Consider the following 27,863-nt stretch of genomic DNA (forward strand, 5'->3'; position numbering starts at 1 on the left):
CAGCAGGCTTGTTCTAAAGCCCGCTGATGCTCATAAAAATATTCTTGTTTCTAGGTTTGAGACAAGCCTCAGGATGTGCCTTACTCGATCTTTGTAGTTTTCCTCTTATTCCCTGGGAATAAGTTTGCTGATATTTGGCTGTACCCACTGTTCCATCTGTTGGCTGTCATCAGAGGTTTCCTCCAAAAGAAATCCCTTCAGAATCACACTTATCTCACCTCTGCGTGAACTAGAGCATCTGATAGTTTACCTGTGCATGAACTAGGGCCCCCAAGTTTCCTTCCTCCTCAGCAGGAAGAAGTAGGTACTTTTAGGTCACAATTTATTCCTCCTGGGTAATTTTTACTTTTGTTACGACACAATGGATTGTGCCCAGGAAATTCCTGCTTCTGTATTTTCAAGGACTCTAGAAGAGTCCCTGTTTTGGCCAGAAAAATCCCAGGCTCTCATGTTGGAGTCTCAGTTCATACTTATGTGCTTGGATTGGAAGTTTTAAAAGCAGTCATCATTTACTTGTCAGCACTGGTCAAGGTCAGGCAAAGTTTAACTGCAGAAGCCATGAGGTTGTTTATCTCAAGCATACTGAAAAGCCTGATTTTGATACTTTTCAGTGAACTGTCACCTTGAAATTGCACAGAGGTTCCTAACCATGTGTTTTGCTGGAGGATGAATTTGTCTTGGCTAAGAAAACACAGCTGGATCAGAGATGCTATTAAAAAAAATAGAATGAAATTGAGTCATAATTTTTTTTTTTGGTCGCTAATCATCATCAAAAGAATCATCATTATGATGTGCAGGTGGTTTGCCTGAACACATGGATGCATTTCAAGCTCTTCCACATGTTTCAAAATGCTGAAGGTTTCATAACTACAAGTACTGTGTACTTAAAGATGTAAGACAAATTTTATGTATTCAAACTTCTGATGTTAATGAGATTGAAGTTTGGACTTTATTGAGCTGGTGCTCAATCTCAAACATGAAATTAGGTGCAGAAGGTAACTTTGTGTAATGAATGCAGCACAGCCTCCCTTCTTAATTTATTTCCTGAAATTCAAAAACAACAAGGAAAGATCAAAATGAAACCGCTCAGAAAGCATGGCATTGTGTCCTCTTTGTCCTGAAAACATCATTAATAACTGAATGGATCCTGGGAAAGATTTGGACTAAAAATAAAAGATTTATATGACCCTAGGTGTTATTTTAGCATCTGTTCCTGTGTTACTGCTCAGTTGATCGACCTCTGTATAAATGGCTGTAGTCACTGATGTTCCAGTCCAGTTACACCAGCAATTTTGGAAACAGCCTCTCCTGCCCYACTACAAACTGATGTAAAACCCTGCTGAGGTCCAAGGGGCATTTCCAGCAGTTCCAGGGGGTTGTGGAACAGCCCTCAGTGCAAGGAAGGGAAGCACAGAATGAGCCCAGGTGGGAGCCTCTATCCAAAAGGATCCAGTTTAAAACCTGTCACGTAACAAATCCTCTCGTGAGCTTTACAGGACTCAGAATGTTTGGTGTTCATACACTGCAGTGATGGCTGTGGCACAGAGAATRCAAAGAGTCTCTCAAAGAGCTCTTCAGCAAACACCAGACACTGCTCCCAGGAGACCATAATCTAAATGATTTCACTAAAATGCTGGAGCATTTAATACTCAGTAGTAACTAATATTGGCAAAATGCTGAAGCACGGAAWCAGAAAATGAATTTTATGTTTGAAGTGTACACAAGACATCACCCTTTGCAATGCATGTGCTGAGGAAGCAGAACCTTTTGCTGATTMATGCTATAAATTTTCATCCTCACAGACCATGAACTAAACTCTGGGTCATGAGCTAGTAAAATTTATCATTTGATTATAAACAGCTTTTAAAATATATATATACACACACATAAAATAAATTAATCATTTATTTACAGCTGGCAATAAAACATGAGGTTGCTCATCCATTATTTATCCCTGCAGTGGAAAACAAGAATAGGGATSCAAAATTTCACTGAAACTTTTCTTGCTTGTGCTGTTCAACATTTCGATCTTAACAGAAATCCCTGGAGTCTTTCCTCTCTTAAATTTTGATCCAGAGCAATAAGCAAAACTTCTGCACAGATGGGAAAACACATGGTACTCCTTGCCCAGGCTTTCAAGCAGAGAAGAAATGGCATCTTGCTCCTTTGTTTTTGCTATCTTTCTTTTTTGTTTTTTGGGTTTTTTTTTTGTTTGTTTTTTTTTTTTTTTTTTTTTTTTTTTTTTTTTTTTTTTTTTTTTTTTTTTTTTTTTTTTTTNTTTTGTTTTCTGAGAATAATCGAATTCCACCTGCCACAAGAGAAAACCTAAGCTAATTATGAAAGTAAGAGAGAAATGTGAGGGCTGGATCCTTGCTTACTTTTTGGCACAGTAAATCCATTGCAAAACTGTTAAATTTTACCAATAGTGAAATAACACCACACAGGTAAGACAGTGTAGGAAATTTCATTGGCAAATATTACCAGGACTTTCTCTTTTTAAAATTTTTATTTTTATCTAAATCTATGGTCTTTTTCCACCTCACTTCCCCAGAGCTGTAGCTCCTTGGTGCAATCTTTGAGTATTTTTGTTTCAAGAGATCCTAGACATCAGGGGTCTGTGAGCTCTGCCCCTTTCTTGTCTTTGGAAAATGCTGTTTTATCAGCACTTGCTTTTCTTATAAATGGCATGAATAGTTGACTATTTACTAACTATTTTTTTATTAATTTTATTCCTAAATCCTGAAAAAGATGGATTTATAAATTATTCATTTTCCTGTGTTTGAAATGGGATCAAGAATTTCAGTATTTTTGCCTCAAAAATATATTTCAGTTTGTTGAACTTAAATTCCTTCAGTCCTTGGGACATCAAACTGTATTTTAATGTCATTGCATGCTGTCTTCTCTTAGCCTTGGAGTTTCAGCACCCTGAGTGGCTCAAAGCTGGGCTCTCTTTCAATGCCAACACAATTCCCATGGGATTCAATGCTCCCATGATCCTTTTCTTAGGGGATTTATAGATCCCCTRCCTTGGCACCCCACCRCAAAAGCTTTTGTGCTTTTGGCTGTAGAGTCTGACCAAGACATGGTGGAGAAATAACCCTTTGTACAAGAGCTCCTCAAGGTGCTGAAAACCATCAGCAAATGTGATTTAATGTTGAGCTGAKGTTGAGGAGTCAATTATGGTGATTTGGGAAATCTCAACAGCTCATGGTTAACAGAACTCCACTCCTTCCTTGAGAATTTGGCAACAGCTCAACCAAAGAGTCTTCCAACCTTCAGCTACTCCTCAGTTGCTGGACATTTTTCCCAAATTTACACAGAAAAAATTTGATAGATTTTGTTGCTGAGTGCAGTGGGATCCAGAATGGCTTGGGTTGGAAGGGACATGAAGGTAAACTCATACACAAAATCTGAACTCTCATCACTCTTTACACAAAGAATTGACCTTGACCATGTGCAAGCACAAACAAAATGATTACRTGCCCCTCTCAGGACAACATATATTCACAGATATTCACACTGACAGAAGATAAAGAATTGCATCCTTCTATGCAGAAAGAGTTTCCAACGGGTACCAAAGCAAATCTGCTTTGTCCAGGAGAACCTTGTTTCAGAGTTAAACAGAGAATTCATTTACTTACAGCCATGCAAAAGCCTTCACACAAAGGTAACAGCATAAGCAAGGTGCAAGATCAGAGGGATGTGCACTCTGAGGAGCACACAAATCTCTTTCAAAGAGACATAATCTCTGAGAGGACAAATAATTCCGTGTGCTCCAGTACAACGCCTTACAACGCCTTCAGGAAGCTGCTCATGCAGATTAACACATTAACAATGTTCTCTTATTCTGTTGTTATCTGCTGTATCTCCCTTCACCTCCTCAATACACTCTTCACCGTGTTATCTTGCATTTCACGCTTTATCTCTCACTCTCTTGTCAAGGAATTRTGTTTCTAGGAATGTCAGTCTGTCAGCTACTAAGATGACATAAAAAGAAATTTCTGATACGCCGTTATCTAAAGCGTCAGATCTGGCTCCCCGCACACTCTAGAAATTTTGAATTTTTTGTCTCTGTTGATCTTAGAGGAATTAATGGTGTCTGCACATGATAATCCAAGAGCATTACACCACAGAACAGATTTTCTCCCTGCCATTCCTGATGACACCATGGTTGTATTCATTGTGGCATCAAGTTCTCAGACCCATGTGGTCTGCACAGTTTCCTCATTATAGAAAGGTTTTCATTCAGGATGCTAATTGTCAGAGATGCCAGTAAAAATATATTCTTGACTGTGGCCCTTGGTGTGGAAATAATTTGTCTCTTCTGCCTGATTTATCTAATTAAAAAGTTCTCAATTTGCTTTGCTCTACTTAAACTTTATTGAGTTTTGGGTCACAGTGAAAATTTTGCTCCATTTCTTGGCTAACTCAGCTGAAAGSTGCCCAATGACCTGACAATCTTTGCTCTGCTCTTGTTTATTTGGTTTTCAGCTCCTGACAGAAAGCGTTCAGGTACAGCTGTTCCCAAACCTCAAAACAGAAGGCAGAGGTACAAACCATATGAGGGCACAGTTTTATATTAAATCCCAAATGCTGCAGTGAGTGAAACCAAATCCCCAGGTCCAGATTGTGTCCACTTGACAATGACCTAAAATGACCAGTAYGTGTACAAATAATTTATTGGATAAGAAACTCTGCCATTTCAAGGTGCAATCCAAAGATTATGGCTCATGCTGAATGCTCCCAAGGTAGCAGTGAGATCTCTGAAGCAATTCCAGATGAACTGAGACACACCAGGCCACCTGCAGAACAGAGGGGAGGAGGGCAACGTGCTGCCTCACTATTAAAACCCCTTCTCTCTAAGAGGTTCTCTGCTTCCCTCACAGCTGTGTATGATCCCTGCCTCTGCTCCACCTACATTCAGTTTCCACAGAATTGGCCAGCACATTTCCCAAAGTATTTTCTTTTTTTTGTGATGTAACCAGGACTTAATTTTTGCTCGGATTTATCTTCCAGAATACAGACTTATTGTTTTTGAGGAGCTGATCATGCAAGTGGGTCAGCTTGGGGAGAGCTCTATATAATGTGACTGATTTCACKGAGTCTCTGCCCAGATCCAAGAAACAGAATTGAGCTTTTCCTTCCTGTTGATGAAGGCAGAGGGTTGAGACATCAAAGGGATTCTGGCAGGATTTTAGAAAAAGCTGCTTTAAGTTGACTTTACCTGCATGAATAATAGAACCTATACCTTACATTATTAAAAATAAATGACTTTTTAAAAGATTAATGCATTTTTAACTGGCTTTGCTTCCCATTTCCTTCTGCAATACACTCTTCAAATGCAGTGAAATTTATTTGGTCTATTTCAGTGTTATTTCTAGGCAATTTCACATTTTTAGGGTTCTCCCATTAACACTAGGATGGCCAGGATATTCGATCACATCTGAGGGTTTTTGAGTCCTTGATTAGATATCCCTTACTGGGTACAAAAGGGATGAAAGTACAAGCTCTGAAAAATGGCCTTCTTAAAGTTCTCCATCTGGGGAGCTCTGCTAACAAGGCAAACTCAAAGCTACTGTACAGCCAGGCTTTTCAAAGCCTTTGCAATGATAAAAGTACATTTCTACCAGACTTTTGAAAAATCCTAAGCACTGAGCCTCAACAGGAGCCAGGCACCATCTTTAGGAATCTCTTAAAAATTCTACCTTATTTCCTGACATTTTTAGACATTGGCCACCTTGGGTCACTARTGCTTTGTGGAGGCTGCTTATATTTTTGGCCGTGTTTCAAGGGGTTTTCTGTTACATTGGAACTTTTATTTTGGTTCAGCCACATCTATTTTTAGCAAGTCAGAACATGAATCACATTTTTCAGGAACCAGCTGTCAAGGGACTTTTCATTAGATTTCATGAGCAGGAGATCCCTTACAGTTCTACAGTCTTAAAAGAGYTGTTCCTCTGGGAATTCCTCTGAAGAATTAAAAATAGAAAGTTGGCTGATTGAGAACATAAATGCAAATTAATGCTGAGGAGCTAATTATAACAGGGTGACCAAAATGATACAGTAAAACTATTTAGAGAACTTGCTGTATAATGTCACAACGAAGTCTTAGAGAAAAACACCATTGTTYGAATGTCAGGGGTTGAAAAAGGAGAGAATAATAACATACAGAAGTACACAAAATTTATATGCTACCAAGCTGTCAGGTGCTACCAATTACATTCCCTTTAAACTGAGCCTTTTCCATTATAGGGATGYCAGAAAAAGGGATGATGAGATAACCTTATTTGTATTCCATCCATGTAATAATTGATTTGGGGGAGAGTTTTAATGTTACAGTGCAGAAATGGATGCTTTTCTATTTAGAAATGTGTCTGTCATCTCTGTTGCTGAATATGGATAAAGAATATGTGCCAGTGCAACCGCATTTTTATGATCACAGTTATGATCTTAATTTACAGCAAAGGCCAAARCACTGCTGATAGCAGGAAAAAGGATTTCAGTGAATGAATAATTATTTTGCATGGTGGCTGTAGCACAATACTTGGTCTGAGCTGCCTGCAAATATAAAAACTTGAATTTAGCTTCATTTGGAGCTCTCAGAGGGCAAACCCTGCTCTTCACTTATTTAAAAGCCAAGAAAAATGTGGCTGAGCACAACCATCATTGATGACAGCACCTACCTAAGATCTGCTGCTGGTGCTGCCTTTTATACCCCCTGTCATATTTAGGARCTGTCATTAGGAAGAAATTCTTGGCTGTGAGGGTGGTGAGGCCCTGGCACAGCTGCTCAGAGAAACTGTGGGTGCTCCATCCCTGGAAGTGTTCAAAGCCAGACTGGATGGGTTTGGAGCAACCTGGGAWAGTGGAAGATGTCCCTGCCCATGGCAAGGCACTGGAACGAGGTGATCTCTAAGGTCCCTTCCAACCCAAACCATTCTGTGACTCCGTGAAATGTCTTGGGAGAAATGGAAAAAGAAGGCTGAGAAAGTAAAATGAATTTTTCAGTTCAMACCTGGAGACAGGACCTTCACATCTCCACCCATCACAAGCCTGTGATGTTATCCCGAGGGTGTGGGGTCTGTGTGGGAAAGGGTGACTTGAAGAGTTTAGGGTTTCTTGAACTTCTGTGTAGGAAAGTCAGGTAAGAAGGGTGTGGAAGACACCAGGAAAGTGGAGATATGAAAATGAGAACTACAGCCAGARGGGGAATATAGTTCTGAAAATGCCTGGGGGAGACTTTTTAGTTTGAACCAGGAGCAAAGAAGGGACTTTTCTGTGCACCAGAGAAGTTGCTCCCTCCTGCCTGGAGGCTGTGCCTTTCCCATGCCTCACAGGTGAAAGAGGAGGAGGCTGAAGAAATAGCTGAATCCTTTATTGATTTCTTCTGCCAACAGAAATGACTGCAACCTCCAAAATATGGATAATTGCCAGGAAGGGAAAGAAAAAAAATTAAAGCTCTAAAAATAGATTTATTCCTCTCTCAATCTATATTAACCTTTTTCTTTTTAATATTTTTTTTGACTGGTGTTAGACATTATAAATGTGGGAGAGGARTGAATTTCCCCTTGCCTTCTGCTGTTGCAGATTTTCTAATACTCTGAGGGCTGCGGACTCCTTCAKAGATTCTGTCTTTTAAGATGTACTCTGAGAAAAAGATTAGGATTGTGAACTTCCAGCTATTTGTTAAGAGATATTKGCAAGCATCTTTAAAAGAAAATGCTGTGCAACTCTGAAACTATTCTGAAAATGCTGAAGCCTGGAGAGGTTTTCTAGAATAGACTTCTATATTGCCACAGGTGCACAGTTTATTGAGTAGTCCTAAAAAGCAGATGTTTAGCAGTATTTTTCAGGGCTGTTTTTCAAAGCTGTTTCTGCTTACCTCTGTGGACACCATTACCTTAGAAAAAAAAAATACTCCTTAAGTATTGTGATTTTGAGCTGACATAAGAAGACTGGCTTCCCAAAATGTCATGGTGCTTTGGCCAAGAACTAAAGGAATCAGGTAAAATTTGAACTGGTCCACACACTCAAGGGATTATATTTTGTCAGATACTCAGAAGAGACTGTGATCTATACAGTACAACAGAACAGAGAGATATGAGCCATGTTTACCTTATCTGAAGATAGAAGAAATACCAGCCTTATCTATATGATAGGACATGAGCTTCAAATTTACAATCATAACAACTCATTCATTATATTTGACATTATTTCCTCAGCAAAAAACAAACAAACAAACAAACAAACAAAAACCCCCAAAAAACCCTACCTTAGATACAAATTTTCAAGCCAATCTGAAAATCTGGTAAAACAGGCTACAGCATCATGTGACCTGAAAAGATGGCACTTTAACAGACAGAAGTGTTTTGTTTTCTAACAGGAAGCCMAGAAGAAGCAACAGCATGGTTATGCTATGGCAGATCCTTTGCATCACTAGATTTAATTTTTAGCTTTGTAGTATTTTTCCTCAACCAAGAACAAAGCAAATCTCATTTGCAACTGGTTTTTATCCCTGCTTTAGGAGGAATTAAACACCCAGCTACTTACAGTTCAATAARATCCTCAAATCCTGCGTGAGCTAATGAACAAAGCTCATAAGCACATGCTTCTCTCCTGCAGACACCAGTGGGATGGGAGCACGTGCTTGGAAGATATGGGTGAAAGTGGAAATATTTGTGCTTGTGGAGCTGTGCCAGGCTATGGACACCTGGATTAGTTGTGGAGGATCTGAGCAAAGGTACTGGTTTGATTTTGGAAATGGCACGGTTGTGCTGGTGTATTTCAACACAGGAGGGATGAGCTCCAGCACGGGGCTGTGCTGTCACACCTCTGCATCTGTGCTTGCAAACTGCTCCATCTCCTCACATCACAGCACTACTCAGTGCAGGAAATCCCTCTGCAAGGCTGTAGGTTGACACAGAGCTGGAATTCAGTGAGTAAATTCCCCTCTACCCTTGCACCCATAGGATGAATCTAAGTAAACTATGCTTACATTAATCAACAAAGTTTCTTCTACTTTGTGCCYTGATTTTGCTATTTACAGCTTTTTCAGAATGCATCAAAAGCCAAGTTATTGTGGACAGAGTGATAAGCAGCAAACCCATGACAATGCAGCAAGGAGGACGTTTTGGGACGTAGATGCCAAGCCTTGGAGTGCTCAGAGTTACTCCAGGGAAGTGTCAGTGCTGGAAARCCCCCAGGAGAATCTGCAGGAGCCTTCACTTTCACCAAGTGGTGGGGAAGAGCTGCTGTAGGCTGTGATACAGCTTTGAGTGCAAGCAGCAGTGACTGCCTGATGAGACTGAGCCCTTCTACTCACTCCTTGGGCTCGAGGGAACATGGAAAATCTCAGGGGAAGACTTTCCACTCTGCATCAGTGATTATGCTTTTAAAATGCCATGGATTTGGGCACAGAGGAGCAATGATGAGAGGAATATGTTGCCTTGGCTTCTTCCTTCCAGCCCCTCAGCACTTGCATATGTGGTTCTCCTCAATCCCACAGAGCAAAGGTATCTCTAGGATGAAAGCAAAGGGATTGTGCCCTGGATCTTGAACTCAGTATTTTTGTATTCCTTTGGAATCAGCTGGATGCTGAATGTCTTCAGTTGAAGAGTAGAAGAGATTGMAGTGGTTCTGAATGAAAATGGCCAATATCAGCACAGTGGATAACTTCCAGAGTAGAGATGACCTCCTTGTCAGTCAAAGAGCAAGAAGCATTATGGGATTCCAATTTAATGTGATAAAATGTCATCACAAATATGAAATTTTAAAGCCATCACTCAATAATTATAATTAGCCTATGGCAAACTGCTCTGAATACTAAAGCAACTATAAAAGGTGAAAATTGTCTTAATTAGCAAAGATGCAGAAAATGTGTGAGACTGACTCACGTCAGGGAAGGCTCCAATTAACCTGGCCCAGATTGAGATAATTAAGAGGGCAGYTCCAATTGTGTAAAGGATGAAAAACTTCTAGAGTGGTATGAGGTCTTGTATTTTTCCATCCCTGGGCCTGTTCTTCAGTGCTRCCTTCAGGCACATCATCTGTTTACACAAAATTGTTTCCTGAACTGGCTGCTGAAAACCAGACCTAAATCCAGCAAGCCCTGAGGATACTCTGCAAACCCGTTTTGGCTTTTAACTCTTTCCGTGAGTATTTTCTGTTCAGCAAACTTTCTGCCTGGATACTACACACACCTGCCCCAGGTCTCGTTCAATACTATTTTGGGGAAGTCTAAACCAGAAGGATTGGTAAAATTACTACCTCAGATTAATAAAAAGCAACAAACCATTTCATTCTATATAGTGGAATCTCGTGGCCACATGACCTCCCAGACAGTCTCTAATCATTACAATTGAAAAATTGCTCAGCCTGGACTGATCCTACACCTAAAAAGTTCCATGTCTGCTTCTCGGTGAAGAAGTGAATGGTCTTTAAAAAGYCAATGGTGGTTAAACTGTTAGTTGTAAAGGGGAGATCATGCCAAATCCTTCAGGTCCAGATCACAGGAATTCTGTTCTGACCTGTCCTGCCCTGCTGATCCCTGTAGAAACCCTGGGTGCTGCAATAGGTGTGGGAGCCAAAGGTTCATTTGGTTTTAACAGCAACAGCGAAGTTACTACTGATAATGAGGGCAGCAGGGATTTCTGCACAAGCCGTTCTCTCAGGCACTCACTCAGCTCCTCATAAATATTTTGTTTGTTTCCTTTGCTCTGAAACTCAGAAATGACTGYGAGAGCTGCAGCCATGTACCTGAAACACATGCTAGAAAAAGCACTAAATAAAGGAGAAATAGAGAAAAATTCACCAGCACAACTGCATCACTCCCACATGAAACGTAAATTGCAGTTGGAAATCCAAAAGTGGTCATGAATGAARCAGCAGAGTAAAATATGCTCAAACCTTTCAAGTCCCTGATATTTCTACAGTCAAAATGCAGGTCAGCTCTTGGCAGRTGATGGGCTCTCACAGCACCAATAATACCTCTGGAACACTCTGTTTTTAAGAAGCTGTGCCAATCCTTTGAGCTGAGGAACAGCTTCGTTGCACCATGAGCTCACAGAAACTTCAATGCTCCCACCACTGCATCCATTGTCTGTCTGTGCTGCCAGGAAGGTGCTGCCTGATTTTCACACTRTTCATGGATTTCTGAGCTGCATGTGAGAGAACCAGCAACTCAGAACAGATCTGAGATCCATCCATCAAAACATCACCAAAATCCCTGTGGATCCAGTACTGAGAGTACAAGGGAGCTATTTGCATAATAACAGCAATAGACATGGAGGTTTTTTTGGAAGGACTAAAGCTAAAACGTCAATCTGTATCTAAAAGATTACTTAATTAAAACTCTTATTAACTGTGATGCATTAGATAGGTCCAAAATGATGTATTTATAGGGATATTTCATGTTTAAATCCATGTTATTTTTTATTTTATTTCTCACATTAAATTGATCTGCATTTGCTTTTAGTTTGTAAAAAAACTACGAATAAAATTAAGTGGAACTATATTATTGTTATTATTATACAAAACCTGGCTAAAATTCTGGAATGAGAACTGCAGTTTTCAGTACAAATTGAGCAAGCTAGAAATAAAATGCTTCAGAAGTCTAAAATACAGGTTGGAACAACAGTCTTTATCACTGGAGGGCAGCATAAGTACCAATATAAGCTAAAATTTCAGAACCCCTGTAGCTTCAGCTGTGACTTTATCTGCCAGAAGAGTAATTGCTGCTTCTTTATAGTGGCCAACTACAAACAAGAGATGCTGCAGCCAGCAGGTCAAACCTGCCTCTGAAAGACAGATTTGTTGTCATTAATTTTACTTTATTGTTGAAATTTCCCAGACCAAACACAGGCTGGGGAGGAGAGAAACTTCTCATGGCCAGACAACTCTTTACAGTGAAATTTGTTTGAAAAACTTGTATTAAACCTTTTTCTTCTAATTTAAATAGCAATTTTTTTTTTTTTTTGCTATTTATTTGGCAAATATATTTGCCAAAGCCCTCATCGTGTTATGGCTACCACCAAACTTGCATGCAGTCCCAACCCTTTGGGATCTCTCTTCCACAGCCAGACATAGATCATCCTGTTCCTAGGAGCTCAGCAAGTTTAAGGCCTTGAAATGATACTCTGATATTGTTTTATTTGCAACGTGCACAGAAAGCTTGGTAAACGTTTTCTGAGTCCTTGGCAATGAAGAGGAGAATTTCATGCCCTGGTTCTGGGCTACCTTTTCTTATTCTAAACAATTTATGGAATTTCTGAACTATTCCTTGGAATACAGTGAAAAAAAAATCCTTTCATTCTCTAGGGTACCTCTGTAACTTTGGGTCAAATCTGCATTTCTCATGAAAATGAAATTAGCAGAGAACCAACGCCAGCCGAAATGGCAGCACATAGCTCAGGCCAGGAGACATAGAATCATAAAATTATGGAATCATGGAATGGTTTGGGTGGGAGAGAACTTAAAACCCACCTAGTTCAACTCCCCTGACATGGGTAGGGACACCTTCCACTAGACCAGGTTGCTCCAATTCCCATCCTATTGATCCCTTCTGAGGCATCAGTGGCTCTGTGCTTCATTCACCTTGGCAGGTGTCAGCACCTTCTCCCAAGTAAAGCTGTATCAGTAACTGTGATGTAATAGAGGAAAATTCTTTTCCCCCTCCAAATAAATCTGTTCGAAGAATAGAGATTGTCTACTTTATACCCACTTAGTTAAATGAAACAAAAAGAGGAAATGGAAGAAAAGGAAAGAAAGTCTTATGGCAGTGTTAGCAAATTAATTGATTAAGCTGTTGTGGTACAAAAGCCTTAAGAAGACAAAGTCCTGAGCAGGTAAGGAACTGAACTTCATGTGCAGCTATAGGATCCAGGCTGACTGACAGCTGAGATACATGCAGRAACCACTCTGGTGAAGTAGAATTACCTTGATTTCCATAGGAATCTGTGCAATGGATTGGCAGGAGGGCATTTGAAATGGGACCAGCACAGATACATTGCTGCAGCTGATTGTCTGCTRTGTAGGCTGAAGTATTTGGCAGTCTGAAGTTTCTAGACAGAAACTTGGTAAATTGCTGTCATAGGACTTGTGATTTGCAATGTCAGCCATACAATTTTGATGACAAACAATATTTTGACTTAGGTAATAGCATGACTTCTTGCAATTCACCTGAACATCCTCAGTATTATTCTGCTAGCACGAGGTTTTTGCCCTTGCTATTACCCATGTTTGGCAATGGAGACCCTTAGCAGCTCAAAGACACAACAGTGGTACCACTTCATCATCATGTGGGATGACAATGTGGGCCTTTCACCAAGGAGGGCTTTCCTACAAGCAAATAGCAGAGGCAGTTTTCTAGCCATGTAATATTTTGAATGTCTTTTGGAGTCAYTAGACAGAAAAATCACCTGGGGAAATGGTAACTGATATAGAAATGGAAAATAAGTGCACCTCTGAAAAATAACCTGACAAAGATGGACAGGCCTCATCCTGGGTCAGGTGTTCTCTCCAGTATGACTGGCAAGGTTGAGTTTTCAGATCCTGCACTTTTCTCACAGAATCACTGAATGGTTCAGGTTGGAAAGGACAACTGGAGGACATCCAGTCCAACCTCCCTCAATCAGGGTCCCTTAGAGAATGTTACTCAGGATCACGTTCAGATGGCTTTTGAATATCTCCAGAGAAGGAGATTCCAAAACCTCTCTGGGCAATCTCACTCCTCAGTCACTGTCAGRATAAATAGGTCCTTCCTCACTTTCTGGGAGGCAGAAAAAACTTTCTGTGTTCTGTTTTCTGCCTGTTTGCATTTGAAATGAAACCAGGTACATGAGTAAAGTCAAAGTCTCACTTSAGTACGTTCCCTCTGGACAGGGTGCCCCAGACCAGGAGTTCAGGATACAGAGACTTGAAGGCAAAGCCTACAGATTCCCTTTTGCTATGGATGGAGGAAATGTGAATGTGTGAATGATTTAATGTGTCCTTAGGATCTCACTGTCAGCTCTGGGGTCTGAGGGGTGCTCATGCTGGTACCTGCACAATCCAGAGCAAGAGAAGAGGCAGCACAAGGACAGGGGCAAATCTCCCAAGCCATGGGGCAGAGCTGGGTGCAATGTGGGCAGACATAACCATCCCAGAGATGGTCAAGAAATCCTGAGAAATCCATGCCCCATGCCTTTATACTGGAAGGGCTTGAATTCCAACTCTTCCAYGGTGGGAAGAGAAGCTGAGAGCTGCTGGGGTTGTGAGGAGAAAGGAGAAGGCAAAATGAGAGAGCAAGAGAAAACTTGGTGAGAAAGGATCTGTTGGCAGGAGTGTTTGGTGAGGAATGGGACTGGGTTGTTTTCTGTGGAGACGATGATGCAGCCAGCTCTGTCTGGGAAATTGAAACATTTGGTTGCGTTTCACACAGCTTCAGGGCACCTGTAAATTGCCAATCTGCAGATAATCTGTGAGGGACCATATGCCAGCTCAGGGCTACCAATTCCCTGACTCTGACCCACTCTTCCCAAGTCCTGAAATGCCCTGTACCTCTTGTGAGGACGGAGGTGCCTGTTCCTGCTGCTGCCCAAGGTCTTAGCTCCACATTTGCTCTGAAAAGAAGCCTGTTCTTTTCCTCCAAATCTAATTCTAAGGCAACAGGCACCTGACAAAATGGTCCTGTAATATGGATTAATACTGAAYATCTTTCTATTAAAGAAAGGGGAAATTCTAATATTTATGAGTAACATATTTTATTGAATATTTCAGTCTTTAAAAGACATAAGTATTTGGTATAGAATTTCAAGCTCAGTAAAAGGCTGTTTTACAAATGTGGTCATGGTAGAATCTTGAAAAATGTTAACAGTTTTCAGCAACAAGGGAGCTTTACAGGAGAGGAAAATCAATATTGACTTATGCTGTTTATCTGTAGCATAGTAAAATTGCCTACACCTGAGARATCCCAGTAATTAAACATCTAATCTAAATTCATACAAAAAAAAGGTTAAGCGAATACTGCAAATTAAAGGGAGGCAGAAAAGCTGACCATTRTGTGATWAAAAAAAARMAAAWCAGCATTGCATTTAAATGAGGGGCAAATGGAAATAAATAATAGCTAAAAAAAAGACCTGCGTCTTCCTTACAGAACTTGCTTRATTCAGCCCTTTTTGCAGTGACTCCTGGCTGCTCACAGCTCCAGTGGCTGTGCTGCCCTCCTGGAGCCCCAGTGGCCCAGCTGAACCCCCACCAAACAAATAGAAAACACACACTGGGTACTGCCCATCAACCCAAAGCCACTTCCCAGCATTTTCATGAGCCACAACGAGCAGAGATGCCTCAGAGGGATTAGTCTGACCCCATTTCATGCACCTGCCCTCAGGTGTATGAACTGGTTATCCCAGACTATTCCCCAGCTCTGGCAGCTGCTGCCAGACTCCTGCAAGAGCCCTAATCCTAAAACATCCATCTGAGCTCAAGGAACTGCAGTGCATGCACTCTCMTTTGACTATAGCCCAGGAGGGGACACCTTTAATATTTGATTTTTGCACATCCCATTCCATTCCACATGCTTCCATAAAGTATTGGCTGCAGACATCCCAGGGRAAGAGTTACTTCATGAAAAGACAGTGTCATGAGACCCTTAAATGCTTATGGTGCCTGAGTATCTGCTGAGTTTATTTTTTCAGGCAAAGTCTTTCAAAAATCATTGTTGGAATAAACAGAGATTAGTTACACTGAACCTTTCTAAGGGTCTTGAGGAAATGTCTGGYTTAAGAACTTCCATTTCCTTTTCAGATTAGATTATCAGTTTATCCCAGTCCTCAGACTGGCAAARACTGAAGTGCATATCTTTATATACATTCTGATGGCTCTGCTGAAGCTGATGGGATTATTCACCATGTTTAGGACTTGGCAGCTGCATCTATTTTTGCACAAAGCGGGACTTGATTTCTTTTCCTGGTGTACATAAGTGCTCCTTACCAGATGCAGGCCCAGGACATGTGATTCTCCATTTCTGTCCTATTGATGTCACCATTCATATTTAATTTAATTAAAAAGCAAGAAATGATGACGTGACAAATGTTATGCTAGGCACAAAGCCCACTTTTTTTTTTTTTTGGTGGGGGGGGATTATTATAGTTTTTATTGGCAAAGCTGAATTTAACTTCATGAAGCAAATTCCTGTCTTATTCATAATAAAGGCGTATCCAGCACTTCTCTAGAGTGTCACTTGAAAGAAATAATGGATTATATTAAATGAAAAGTTTCATTTTTTTTCTCTTAGAAATGAGCTTTAACATCATAAAATACTATATTCTCATTCTGAGTCAAATATCTTGCCATTTTTTTTTCYCAGGAAAAGTGCTCAGTAAGGCTTTGTTCTTGCCTGAGTGTTGTATGTCTGTAACAAATCACTAAAATGTCCCTGAGATGTCTCACATCAGGGAAATTGAAACCCTGAAAAATATGTGTTCTTGGCACGGTTTTTCTACATATTGTGAAATTGCTACTATAATTGTTAAATTTAGTATGTTATGGGAAAAAAGGCCTTTTCTTTTAAGGCCTCTTTTTCTGCAAAGCTCCAATTTAACTTGGAGCACAGAGATAAGTGCATCCTTATTTAGCTCAGTATTTAAACACGTGCTTAAATTTAAAGATGTCCCAGTCCATGAGACTTTAGAATTTGATTAAACTAAATCATTTACTTGAGTACTTTGCCAGATGAAGATCTTCAGCAGTAAAATACCACTACTAACATAGACTGCATCGCTGTCTGAAGTTATAACTTTGAGAATAAATCAAGCAATGTCAGGATTGCTCTGCAGCCCCGAAGGAGGCTGACATGGTCTGTCAATGCCCATTCTATAAAACATTCCTGTAGTCTAGAAATTGGGTAGCTGTAAATAARTTGTCTGGTGGGAATTGTCCCCGGGCTTTGCTGGCACCCAGACTGTGCCCAGGGGTTGCTGGGGAGAGAGCTGGTTTTCTGGAGCCAAGCTGTGCCAGGGACTTTGCTAGGGATTTAATAGCTTTGGAGATTAAATTCCAATACCTGTGTCATTGCAAAACCTGGAATTGCCTGCTCTTAAGAAGATGTACCCTAAGTTCTGTGCTTCAACTCCATCATGCCCAGGACTTAGGTCAGGCTCCATGATGCTGCTCAGGAGCAGTGTGGCTCTCTGAGATACTGAGTAGAGAGCAAATCCCGTTTAGGGCACGATGCYGCCCCTGTTTAGGCTTTCACAGCTGGATGAGCCCTCTTTGAAATTCTCACACTGGTACAGTAACTRCAGCTGGGCTGACTCCTTGGCCACTCTTTGCTTTTCCACCTCGTGGTGAATTCAGAAGTGAATTTTGCAATGACCTTTTTCACTAGAGGCAAAATCACACATCCCACTAATCCTACATATTTAGTATTCGGGTCTGTGTGTTGGGAAAGAGGGCTTATGCCTTGGGAGTAACACTAACACCACTGCTGCCCAAATCCTGCAAAATCTCCCTTGACATGGAGCTGAAACCAATGGGATTTCCTCCAAGAGAATGTCTGCYTCTGGCAGACAGGATGTTTTTGTAGGTCAGGGATTATCTTCAATGTGATAAGTGTGAAAAAAGTTCAGTCCTTATTGATGAAAGAAAATAAGATCAGAAAAGTATCAAGTCAGAATTGCAAGATGTWGTGGACTAAGATTTCTCTATTCAGGGAGACTTTTACTCCATTTGATTGACATCACTATTCAAATTCCTGTGTAAAAAATGTCTATCCATGACTAAATCTAAAATATTTCATGTCCTATTCTCAAATGGCTTATGGAAAGAAAAGTGATGCTTCTTGTCCTTCACRGAGGAACTCAGTGCAGTATCCAACTCACAGATGGGAAACTGAGCAGAAAGCTGCCACCCTGCCCTACCCTGGGATATTTCCCTTCTCCAGCAAAAGCTTTGCTGAYCTGTTCATGATTTTACTAGGTAAGAAGGGTAGACTGGGATGTGCTGATATGCCCACAGGTAAAGGAGATGATTATCCATCCAAGTTAGGAATAGTGCCCGGACTTTCCAGCAGGCTGATGCAGAGGGGTTGGAATTAAGCATCCCTTGGTACCACTGTTGAGTTGCCAATAATTTTTCTCTAGTTAAGGCTGTATCAGCATTTCCACTAGAATATTTGTTTCCAAAAGTTCGAACAGATAAATCTGGAAAATGTGCTCTGGACAGAAATTCCACAAAAAATTGTTCCGAGCAGGGGCAATAATTTCTTTTTGAGGGCATGAGGAAATGTCCATTTATTTTTGTTGCTGAGACAGAAAAGCAGAGRAAAAACTAGACATTTTTGTGATAAAAGTGTGCTCAAAAATAAATGCCTGAAGTAAAGGAATCACAAGAAGTAGAAGTTCATGAGATAAAAACCTCATAAAAATGGAAATGTAGGCTTAATTTTTTCTGAGTTTTCTTACAGATACTTTTCTGTCTGAAGAAAGTATTTAGCTATTTGGGCTCTGTTATAAGTTAGTTAGGTCTGTACCACAGGCTGCACTTTGAAGCATCGAAGCATCTTCCATTTATTTCAACAGAGTTATGCTCTCAGAATTTTCAAAAATAAATAGKAAAATTTTGAAGAGGTTGAGAGCACACAGAGAAGAATAAAGTACAAAATAAGTTGAGCTGCAAARGGAAGATAGCCTGAGGGAGCGGGAAAGAGAAACTCAGTTTTAATGAGGAAGCAGGAAAAAAAAAAAGAGAATAGTGTTGTGGACACACTGGTATGTCAGAGAGGAAACAAAGGGAGCAAGGAAAGATGAACTGCTTCAAATTTACTTGTTTTCAGAGGGGTTTTGATTGCCTGTGTGTGCTTGAAAGCCAGATCCCTGTGTTTGACCTGAACATCCATAACCCACYTCAGATTTGTGATTAATGATGTCTTGCATGGTTATGGGTAGGATGAGCATCCAAGTTTCATAYTGAATCCTTTTCCTTTAAACCATGAAGGAGGTAGAAAGTGATGGAGAAATGACTGAGGGGGAAAAAAAAAATTACATTTGGGAAAACCCTCAAGGATTAAAAAGAAAAGCTTCCAGAACATTTTCTTCTAGCTGACTGCCATATCAGAAGAAAAATGTTGGGCAGGTGAGGTGATATGTAGGGCTCTGTAGTGAGAAGTGGGAATCTCTCAAATAACACCTCTTAAAGAAACCCCTAAAATCTTCTTGGTCAGAGRTGTATCAGCTTATGYCARCCTGGGAGCTGCTGTGATCACAAAYTCCAATTTACTCCTGGGGAAATTACAAATGCCAGCACTCAGCATGGGGTTGGTAGCAGGGGTTCAGGGAATTGCTGCTCATGAGAAGGCAGAGAGAACGAGTGRGGTGTGAAACTCCTGTGCTGCATCTTCCAGCTCTCACTCACACACAGTTCTGCCAGGTAAGGAAACCATTCTGAATCTTCTCCCCAAGGGTCTGTGGAAACAAACATGRAATTCCTCCCCTGCTCTCCACGAAAAACAGGCTGTGAAGAGGTCCATGCTGAGGTGGAACAACCTGTACTAACTTGATGTGTGACATTGTTTATGCAAGATTACARTGAAAAGAATCATTTTAGGGGATGGATGAGCTGCTTTGCGCATCCGGTTTCCTTTCCTGCTCAAAACCTTCTTGCCTGTGTTGGGAGTTATGAAAGAAGAATCAAAGTTTTATCTGTCTATAATAATTTGACTGCACTACTCTCCAGCAGTGTTTCACTTGGTTTCCACTTCACCTTAATTTTCTCAGGTATCCTGAGTGTTTGTTTAAAGCCTTGTTGGAGGAGAAGCTGCCTCTCTGTGAAGAATCCCTTTTCCCCAACACAACACATCTCTTGCTGACTGYCTAACTTTGCTTCCTTACAGTGTTTCCTAGGAGATCAAATGAGAGCTTGAAGTACTCAAAAAYCTGGTGTTGCAGTGAAAAATAACTTATTAAAGTTTATAATTACTGAAAAATTAATCAGAGACTTAGCATGGTACTTGCATAAAGACAATAAGCCAAGCTCTTGTCATAGTGAAATATGGAATAACTACATTGAAATAAATCTTAATTATGCTAGAGTTACTACTCAGTGTGACTTAATTAAGAGTAGAGCAGTGAAAGCCTTTGGGGAAAAAAAAAAGAACACTGATTACACAACCACTTAACTGCATATTCTTCCTTCCCCCCTGGTTCTTTTCCTTCCCATCGGAGAAAATTTCAAAACTAGAGCTGTTCGAGAAACTTGAATAGACATTAACATGTGGCAGGTTACACTCTAAATAGGATTTGTTTGAAGTAAAAAGCTGAGAATGATAAACCTGAAGATAATCTYTTTAAATTATGCATGCAAGGTGCCATGCATCCATGCCTATCTTGGCCTTAAAAAGTGCATTGCTTTGTAAGGCAATAAATTTATGAAAAATAGAGTGGTWGGAGTTGGAAGGGACTTTAAAGATCATCTATTTCCAACCATCTGCCATGAGCAGCMCACTTTCCACATCTCCAAGCCCTGTCCAACCTGTCCTTGGACACTTCCATGGGCGGGGCAGCCACAGCTTCTSTGGGGAACCTGAGGCCTCAACASCATCACAGTAAACAGTTTCTTCCTAAAATCTAATTTAAACATCAAGTATTGGACTACAGAGGTGAAGACTTAACTCTAATAAAAGAAGAAAAGACAGAGGAATAGATTCAGGTTAAATAGCCCACAGRGGAGAGTGTAAAGAAATAGACCTTCACTGCAGCCCCCCGAGTGCAGCATGCAACTATGGCTGTAGGGTATAGACAGATACATTGTTCAATAAACACACCAACGATGTAAGAGGCTCATTTTTCATGATTTCACTTCTTACCAGATAGAAGGCATGCAAAGTCAAATATATCATGGCAATAAATCTGTTGGCTTCAACAGAGTTAGCTCAACAATTAATTCAAAGCAATATACTTTGAGGGAATAAAATCAAACCGAGCAGGAGACGCACACAGGGTTTTTGGAATATTATCTAGACCATATATAAAATCAGACATTAAAGGGATATGCACAGTATTGCAGGGGATCCAATATGCAGCATGTATCAGTGTCAAATTGCTTGRCATGAGCTATGTGCTTTCTTCACAGCTTATGCAGCTCCAGTTGAGCTGAAAAGGTGCTGTAGAAAAGTATAATGTACTGAAAAGAACCAAAAGAAAAATAAGAGAAAACAGGTAGAAGGAATTAAAAAATGTGGACTCCCCGTACCAAAATTATTCCAGTTTCCCTTATTCCACAGAGATTGATGCATCTGCAGAAGTAGCAGCTGCACTGGCCTTTTTTGGTGAATGTGGAAATTGGTTGACAAAAATAGCAAAATGACATCTGTGGAAGATCTGGTTTGTTTTCTGCTTCACTCCTGCATTGACACAGAAATAAAAACCTTCTAGTCCCAGAGTGTGATCTGTATGTTTGGTGCCTGTTATACAAGTGTTACTGCACATGCATGACACTGAGAGGAGTTGGTTTGACACCTCATCAAATTCTAGTTCGTTTGTGTGAGCCCACCTTTAATATTGACATCTTCTGATGTCTCAGCTCACCCTTCTCTGCTAAGAGAACTCCAGATTTTTAACAATCTGTTTTGCATAGAACTTCATAAGCAAAACATAAAATTTGAGCTATTCCTGGGATTTATCCCTAAAATTGAAGRAGGCATGTTAATAATATTTTCTGTTTCTCTTGATATTTTGTCATTTTAAATGGGGTTAATCTCCCCAGGTCTKGATGAGTCCGCATTGATGATGTCTGTGTTTGAACTAATGGTGCTGAGCTTCCTTGACCACCAATGGACAGAAAGCTGCATTTTAAAAAATGTGATTCATTTATTCCTAATATACAACTCTAAAATGGATCAGAAATGTCTGTCACTCTCATGGCCTTAAAGGAAGTTCAGATATAAATATCTGCATTATTAATATCTATATTAAGTTACACATAACTTATATGTTATAATTAAGTTACATATAACTTATATCTATATTAAGTTAGACGAGTCCTGGCCTTGATGGCTTTGGAAAGTGCTATTTCTCTCAACAAAATKTGTGACAAACATCCCTGGAATACATCTGGGCAGTACAAGAGAAGACCAGGAATTTCCCAGGGAGCACTTCCAGAAGTGATGACCAAGGGTCACAGTGCTGCAACAATTCAGGTTTCGTGTGTGCACTGGAGAAAATCTAGGAAAAGAATGGGAAACTTGACATTCACAATGGGCTGCTCAAAACAGGATGGATATTGCACRATGTTAAAAGATGCAAATCAAGGACAATAAAAACCTCCCAAAAAGAGACACATCTGAGCCATAACCCAACATTAAAACATCCCTGCTCTTAAACSTTGCTGAACTATTTAGATCTCAGTTCTGCATCTGGCCCTTGAATATTTTGGTCAAACCGGTAACCTTGATCCAGCTACCCCTGAAGTTTAGATCCAGATTCAAACTTTGGAAGCTTTGCCCATCTAGAAAGTTTCTCTCTCTCCAGACACGTTGCACTGAAAAGTTTCTTCCCACAATCAAGAGCTTTGACCACTCCTAAAACACAGAGGTCATTTTTGGCAAATGATGATGGCAAAATACAGAAAGTATAGAGAAGAGGTGAAATTGCATTCCTTGGAAACAGAAGCAGCTCATGAACATTAGAACTGGCATTCAAATGGCTTTTTTTTTGTGCTGCAGGTGAATTTTTTTCTGGCTCTTCCTAACCACAAAACAGTAGGAAGAGGTGAGACATCACATAGAATTAACATCTTGCAGAGAGCTTTTTAGTAAAACATATGTACATACCCTCATCAGCAAAYTCTGCAGGTTTGAGACTGAGTTACCAGCCACAAATAGACATGTATACACATTTTGGAAGGCAAACAGCCTCCAGATTATCATTTAAAGGTACCCACAAGTAACACAAAGTAGACAGAGACACTCCATATAGTGATTTCTTTACATAGTGTCGTCATGGATACTATAGGATCAGGAAGACATTGCTCATGGAGGTGATGCTATACCATATTCCAGAGAGTAGGAAGCAAGCCCTTTTAAAATACTGAAAGGAGAGATCGACATGGCAAGCTCCAGTGCAGAACTGGGCTGAGAGCAAACTGAAATGGCTAGATCTGTTTTCATCCCTTCCCTTGGGCTAYGAAGCTGGATAGTTTACAAAGCAGAGAAAGTCATTCATAGTCCTTTACAGTACAATTTCTAGTGCCACATAGTAACTGCGGGTTTACTGCACTCTCCTGTGAAATTTCAACTGCCATAACAAAGCTTTATGTTGCAGATGATCAACACTCAAATATTTAGGAATAATAATAGCAATAAAAAGGACATTTCACCCTCCCCGCCCCTTCCCACAGGGGACTGATCCGTCTTCTGACAACCAGGGGTTGATCCAGCCCCATGCAAACCTTTACAAGGTGTTTTTCTAGTGTGTGGCAAWTTTTTTGAATAATGTTTTGCTTAAAGAAGGGGAAAATCCCACTTCCTGCAGCATATTGCAGGGACCAGCAGACATATCCTCTCATCCCTCAGACCAAATATATAATGATAATACTGTGCAGGTGCTCCAGAGCTGACTCAGCTGCTACACRGTCACGTTGTGCCTGTGAAATGCAATCCATCATTACGTTTAAAGCGCCTGCTTGATTAATATTCAGTATTTAATGTCAACACCGATAAATTAGGATTCAGAACTGTTACACTGCAGGAACTGTGAACAGTGCTGCAGTGGYGATGGCCTGGGTTGGTTTTGTGAGATCTGTTAATTCAAGGGGAAATTCATAATTCAGAAATACCAAAATGTGTGTATGGTATTAACTACCAGCTGTGGCCTCTTGGGATAACAGTGGTATGTCACATTTAAAGGAACTAAGTGCTAAATTTCCAAATGGCTATGATTATTTCTTCTCCTATATAAACARTATCCCTTTCCCATTCAAATTTGCAATAATACTCTAATTGTGRTGTTACAGATATACAAGGTATACTAGTTTGGGAAGTACTTTGGCTTAGATMGTTTTAAACATTTACTTCCCGAGTGCATAGGTTTCATCTTAACTAACTTGCTCAAGAAAATAAAAAATTACCATGGCATTTTCAATCTCTCTTGGTCTTACAAACTTTTCTCATTTGAAATATTGTTTCTTTCTCTTCCATGGATAATTTTTTCAAACAAATCTGCCTTTTTCCCTAAGGTTTACCCAATGGTTACTCCTTTTTTTCACCTTTGCTTCAATACTACTTATGACATATTAAGCAATTCCCATTAGAGCTACAGCTTGAGACTCAGGAACACTTTGTGGCCAACAGACTGTTCTCTGATGTAGAATGAGGATTCAAAGGAAACATTAGAGATTATTTCATTTTCATTATTTTTGTTAAAAAAAAGTTTGCACCTTGAGGTGTCATGAATACCCCTTCTTGATCTTCCTTTGCCTTGTCAGACCTGGCCAGCACAAGCAGCTGAGATCTTTGCTCTATTTTCCCTGCATCTCTGTGCAACGCTTTTTTTTTTTTTAAAAAGAGAATATACTATTATATTTTTCTAAGCCTTTCAGACTGCTGTAACGTGATCAGGATTCTCCTGAATCTCTATGCATTCGATCTCTTCTCGTTCCTTCCTTTTGGCCCGTTTCTTTTTCTTGTGGTGCTTTTTGGAAGGTGGGAAAAAGGTTAGAAAGACGGGCAAAATAACAAAACAGTGCAGAAGTGTGCAACTGCCRGCAAGCAGCAAGCATTTGAACAGTGTGAAGGTCAAGTTTGAAGGCACAAAGAGAAGGGGGACCAACCCGATAAGAAAGGAAGAAACGTTCTGCAAAATGGCTGTCCCATGCTCTTGGAGGGAGTTCTTTATACACTGAGTTCGGGTGTGCTCAGTAGCTAATACAAATGTATAAAGCAGGGGTGCACAGTGATCTATGGCAAAATTCAAGGTGTAGATAAGGCACAGTATAGAAATGCAATCCATGTCTACATTCCATAAGGTCATCAAGCCAAGGACACCCAACTCTATTGAGGTGACACTGAGAATTAACCAGAAATTTCCCAGAGGGTGGATAACCAGGAAAAAGGTCAGTATTAACACCAGCAGGATGCCAAAACCAGAAATAAGGACGGGCATAGTTACTGATAAACCATAGTGGTCCATGAAAACAAAAGTAGGGTTGAACACAATGAACTTGATGCTCTGTATAAGAGAGAGTGGTCTCAACTTCTCCAGCAATTCCACCGCTTCCCTCTGCGTGTTTTCACTAGTCCTGGCCACAAGGTACAAACGAGAAGCAATTATGTTGTTCTCATCTCCAGCTTTGGAGAAAATKATGTCATTTTTGAAGTGCTGGAATTCTGGCTTTTTTAAAAAGGAGCTCTGGAGGATGCTGATAAAGTCGCTTTTGTTGGTTGCACTGATGTTGCCCACCCGAAGGTATTGGTAATACTGTTCGATCCAGGACACRGTGTTGAAGCCCTGGCTGAGTGTTTTTAGGTCTTCCTGCACAGTACCATTCCAGTACTCCAGAGGCTCGTAGATGTAGAAGCCTATCACGGGGCTGTAGTTGCTGAAATACTTTTGCTGTATGAGGGCATAGGAGACGCTCGGGGACTCGCTGGCAAGAAGGTTGATGATGTTGGCTCCGTCACTGATCTGTAAGCACCCCATAAAGGAGAARGAGGCATAGATGAGATACAGTATCACCACAAATGGCTTGACGTAGATGTTGGTAATCCACTCGTTGTAGTGCTCTCGGAGGAAATGCTGGATGAAGTGGTGCTGGTACGGGTTGGTCTCGTGGTGAGAGGTGTGATGATGGCCGTCGTTCATCATGGTCTGGAACCACACAGGTTTCCGGTCCAGGTATTCTGCCGAGGGGATTTTACAGCAGAAGATGCTGTGGTAGCGGTTCTGCTCCAGTTGGCCGGCAAAGACCAGGCAGGAGCCAAAGAAAGAGAAGATGTAGAAGTAGTTCAACAGGATGGAGACACACATGTTCTGGCAAAAGACTTTTACAGCTTCAATGTTGGTGAAAGGGCTTGCCCCCATGCCGAAGGCTATGAAATACAAGGAGCTGGTCATGGTGTAGGAGACCATGACATCTGAGTAGGCATCWGCTACTCGGTCCTTGAATGGCAGATTCTCTCTGGTCCGACGCCATCCTGAAAGAAGTTCAAACACTCCTTTGGTTCCATGACCTGGAATGAGAAAACMAAGTTTATATGTGTGCATATATAAAGGGAGAGAAAATCATCCCTCAGGTGTTTCATCCTCCAGCAGTCAGAAAAATAGCTCAAATGTTTAAAGTTTTTGTCACCGGTTAAACAAATGGAAAACTGTGAAGTGTCTGTCTAAAGCGAAATACCAGATTCATCTGCAGGTGCTTAAATTTACAGGCCTCRTATACTGACACTCTCCATGTTCAGAAAAGAAATGAAGACACGAATTTATTTTAATGGGCATTGAATTATATCCCAAATGGGCTGCAAATACAGGAGCACATGAAGTTTGATTCAGGTCTAGGGTTCATACTGGAAATTCCTTGTGTCATCCCACTACATCTTTCAAGGTTTAAGGGATTCAGCTTGAAACACTTAAAACCACAAGTTTTCTTCCAAAGAGTATAAATTAAAGGGACTATTTGAGAAATCAGCAGGTGTAATGAAAATGGTTCTTCATACAGGATAAAGGAAAAATTATACTGTAAATAACCAGAATAATTAGTGTTATGATTCTCTGCCTACTGAGTCATTGGAACTTCTCAACGATAGTACAMAAATTTCCACACTGTATGAAAATTGACACGCTTGTGGTACTGATGGAGAGTTGAACACTGGCTAAGCCATTGCTCCACATTAATTATCTAGAAAAGGTATGGGTTTATTTTCTCTGATTATATCTCTGTCTGGCTCTCCAGAGCTCCTCCTGTGACAAGGAGTTCCCTTAGCTCATGTGAGAGGACATTCAGAAAAGTCAGATGTGGTCAGTGTTTCATGACTGCTTTTGACTGCTTTTGACTTTGTATTCAATTCCTAAGTATTTTAGATGTGTGATTTTTTAATAAACTAAAATTTAATACAGATTTAGTTTCATTTTATTTTTCACAGTCACAGTGTAGGAAGTCAACAGCTATTACCATTCTGTGACAGAATGGTAGAACTGTAGCTGATCTTACTGAAAAGGTTAACAAATAAAAGCTATGTGTCACATATACATACATATTCACAAAATGTGTAGGTTGAAAAGAATATATACATATATACTCTTTTTTTTTTTTTACCATTAGAGGATTTCAACTTGGGGGAAAATAGATATGCCAAAATTTAAAAAAAAAAACCATCCAAAATGGTTTGGCTTTCAAATAAAAATTAAATTTGGCTTTCAAATAATAATTAAAACAATTAAAACCATAAATTTTAATTTGAATTAGAAAGTGGAATGCACACTTTGGATCTAGCCTGGAGAAAATTCTGGCCAATGTAAGGAGTCTACTGAGACACTACTGAGCAGAAAAAGGAGTAGATTGCAGATGTTTCTGCCTCTGTCTGTGAGTCTTCACTTTCTGTAGGAAAAGAGCTGGATGAACCAAAGCAGACATAAAGCAAATTTTCGTATATCAAAACCAGAAACACGACAACAGGAGATTTGCAAATAATCAAGTGCATGCAACGAAAGATCTGTTGAGTTTGTCTTTAGATTTAAATTGTTTGGATTCATACAGCTGCTTATGTTGCCCGAAGCAGACTTCTGACAGCCATTCTAGACAGGGAAAATTACAGCAGAAGCTGTCAGGTTGTGTGAATGTTACCTGCTTTACTGCGGAGCAGTGTCCCCAGTGAAAGATAAACAGTGTTAGAGGAATCT

General features: G+C 40.2%; 1 protein-coding gene across 2 annotated transcripts in view; it reads right to left on the reverse strand.

Moving 5' to 3' along the window:
- Positions 1–24,563: 24,563 nt before the first annotated feature.
- Positions 24,564–27,863, reverse strand: part of PTCHD4 (patched domain containing 4) — an 80,318-nt gene continuing 77,018 nt past the window's right edge. For both annotated transcript variants that reach the window (XM_057378572.1, XM_057378571.1), the window contains exon 3: positions 24,564–26,197. In XM_057378572.1, the coding sequence (XP_057234555.1) occupies positions 24,564–26,197 (1,634 nt within the window). The remainder of the gene's footprint in view (positions 26,198–27,863) is intronic.

This window comes from Malurus melanocephalus, unplaced genomic scaffold (genome assembly GCF_030028575.1).
Source record: "Malurus melanocephalus ecotype Western Australia unplaced genomic scaffold, MMel_1.1 scaffold_363, whole genome shotgun sequence".
Classification (NCBI taxonomy): domain Eukaryota; kingdom Metazoa; phylum Chordata; class Aves; order Passeriformes; family Maluridae; genus Malurus; species Malurus melanocephalus.